The 2,804-nt window shown below is 36.9% G+C and overlaps 1 protein-coding gene across 1 annotated transcript in view; it reads left to right on the top strand.

Moving 5' to 3' along the window:
• SPAG6 (sperm associated antigen 6) overlaps positions 1-2,804 on the top strand; it is a 109,756-nt gene that overhangs the window by 60,288 nt on the left and 46,664 nt on the right. Inside the window, exon 7 of the mRNA XM_012644168.1 lies at positions 288-479. Coding sequence (XP_012499622.1) covers positions 288-479 — 192 coding nt within the window. The remainder of the gene's footprint in view (positions 1-287; positions 480-2,804) is intronic.

Here is a 2,804-nt window from a genome sequence, read left to right on the forward strand (position 1 = left end):
CCGGTCTGTAGCATCTGTTATTTGGTTAAATACCTTCTATTTGGGGGGTAAACGCTAGTGGAGATATTCTTACTTTAGTTGGATTGTTACAGATAATTAAGGTAATTTAGCTCTAGTCATTTTATTGACTTAAGAAATGACAGCCCCTGTGATGTGCTCATTTATTGAACCGTTTAGGAAAAAAGGGATCAAGGCCGAAATGATTTCTTCTAATGTTTGAGAGACGTGGAAGACTCTTTAATCCTGCTCTAGATTCATAACACTTGCTCTTTTGATCAACGCTGCAGGGTGTACCTCAGTTGTCAGTCTGCTTGTCAGAAGAACCAGAAGATCATATTAAGGCTGCCGCTGCCTGGGCCTTAGGACAGATTGGGAGGCACACTCCCGAACACGCACGGGCCGTCTCGGTCACAAATACTTTGCCAGTTCTGCTTTCTTTGTACATGTCAGTAGAAAGTTCCGAGGATCTTCAGATAAAAGTAAGCGCTTCATTCCTAACTGTTTTATGAAGATGTGTTAGATTTTGACTTGTTTTTAAAAATATATAATTTAAAATATGTTAACTTTCATTATGGACATTAGTACTATTATGAGTCAAGAAATTCAAATTTGTCAGAAGAATTGAGGTCACTTTTCTTTGAAAATGGGTTACCTTTGTCTCTAAAAATCAATAATATATTTAAAGAAAGTTCTCCACAGGTGCAAAGTTGTTTATAAAATGAATGTCTGGTTATTACAGTCTATATTCCTATTGACTTTTCTTATGGAATTAGAATTGAAGAATAATAGAATTTATGAGTTAGAATTTGCTGGCGAGAACTGTAATCCATTTTACATTAAAAAATTGAGTCCAAAAGAATTTAAGGTGTTTTTCAAAGGTATAATGTAGCTAGTCAGAGGGTATTCCTTAAGCCATAATTTACCTCTCTTAACTCAAAGGCTGCCTGATCTTTTAATTATATGTCTTGTATTTGTTCCTCCAAAAAATTGTTTATAAGATTCACTAGATTAAACATTTTTAAATAATGCATTTTTTGAAAGGAAGATTTTTCTGAAAAAATATTACCAGCTACTAAAATGATTCACAAAACATGAATGTGAAGTAGGATGGATTCTTTAATGATTTTAAAATTTAAAAGAAAGAAAAGATGTTTTTCAACATAGTTCCTATTAGGAAAACATGTAACTTTTTGAAAACAGCTTTTAGAATTGACTTGGATTGAGGGAAGTTCACAGAAAAGATAATAATTCAAAATAAAATTAATAACAGTGAGTTAAATTACATTTAAATTTTAATTTAAGCAGTAACAAATAGGAAAACATTTGTTGAAACAGAACTTTAGATGGTATAAAGTGGTAGGAAGTTTACTTGAACTATATAGTTGAGGGACTCTGAAAGTTATATATAATGAATCATTCATTTGCATTTATTTGACATATAATAATTTTTGTGGAAAAGATATTTATTACTGAGCTATAAATTAGAGCGGGTGGGGTGGAGTAGGGGCAGCCAAGCAGTCATGTTTTGGGCATCCACCGTTTTTCTCTCTGTCCTCCTGGGCCTGGATTCTGAGTTCCTCATCCAGGCTCTTCTTTGCAAACCACCTTTGACTCCAAGTAGAAGCAGCCACCCACAGATTTATCCTTCACCTTAAACAAGTGTTTGTAGTTCTGGGCCTCCTTGGGGCTCAACTTGGCCCAGCTGGCTGTGTGGACATGGGGGTGATCACTCAGCCTTTGGCAGTCCAGAGCTCGCCTTGGACCTTCCAAGTGGGCAGCTCACCCCTGCCAGGTGGTGCAGGAGAAGTGACACACAGGGACAGAGGTGGCCAGGAGCTGTCTCTTCTTCAGGAGTGGTTTCTACAAACTCCTGCTGCAGGGCCCAGGCAAAGGCCCTGCTGGCCACATGCACCCTCATCGCAGTGATTTGGGCCAGGTACTTTCCTGGGGGTCCTTGGGGGTGTGGGCTATGCTTCCTGGCCCCACTGCCTGGATGACATATAAATTTTATAAAAGTGAATTTATGTATATTTGGTTATGTTTACATGTTTTTCTCTACAAATTCATTGAAGGAAATTGATTTCTAAGATTTATATTTTTTCATTTTTTAAATAAGACTTTCTAGAGCAAAGCAATGATTTAATGGATTTAGAGCATCCCTCATATTCTCCGATGTTGAGTGTATTCCTTGGCAATGCTTGGAAGAGTGAGAAAGAGTGATGGTGTGCTCTCTAAGGTCCTTTCTCGTTTAACAGGTCTCTGATTTTTTAACTTTCTGGTGAGAAACCAAAACTCTATTTCCTGTTTTGAGTTGTCCAAGTGCAGCTGGTTTATATATATGTAATTTTAACCTATTTATTTAGTCTTCTTTTGGCCTCATATTTCTTTAACCCATTATCATTGTCATCTTTTTCCTCCTCCTTCCACTGCCCCCAGCCTCCTGAGCATCTTCTTCCTCTGCCTCCTCTTCCCATCCCATCCCCCCTCCCCCATATCCCCATCTCCAGAGATCCCATGGCTCTCTGCCTTCTCTATAGGCATAAGCTATGTCCAGGCTATAATAGTAATTCTGTTCAATTTAGAGATTATTAACAGATAAGTTCTTAAATTTGAAATAATCTCTATCCTTTCAGATTCCTACATTTAACAACTTCTATTTTACTTTAAGTTTTAGAAATAAAGTAATACATGAGCTAGAGTCTGAATCATTAATAGTAGACTCATTAGTAATTATAGCTTGATTAACCACTGCCAATAGTCCCTTAGGTAGCACTATGTACTTTTTATATACTACTGAGTTTATA

This window comes from Propithecus coquereli, unplaced genomic scaffold (assembly GCF_000956105.1).
Source record: "Propithecus coquereli isolate 6110/MARCELLA unplaced genomic scaffold, Pcoq_1.0 Scaffold103, whole genome shotgun sequence".
Lineage (NCBI taxonomy): Eukaryota > Metazoa > Chordata > Mammalia > Primates > Indriidae > Propithecus > Propithecus coquereli.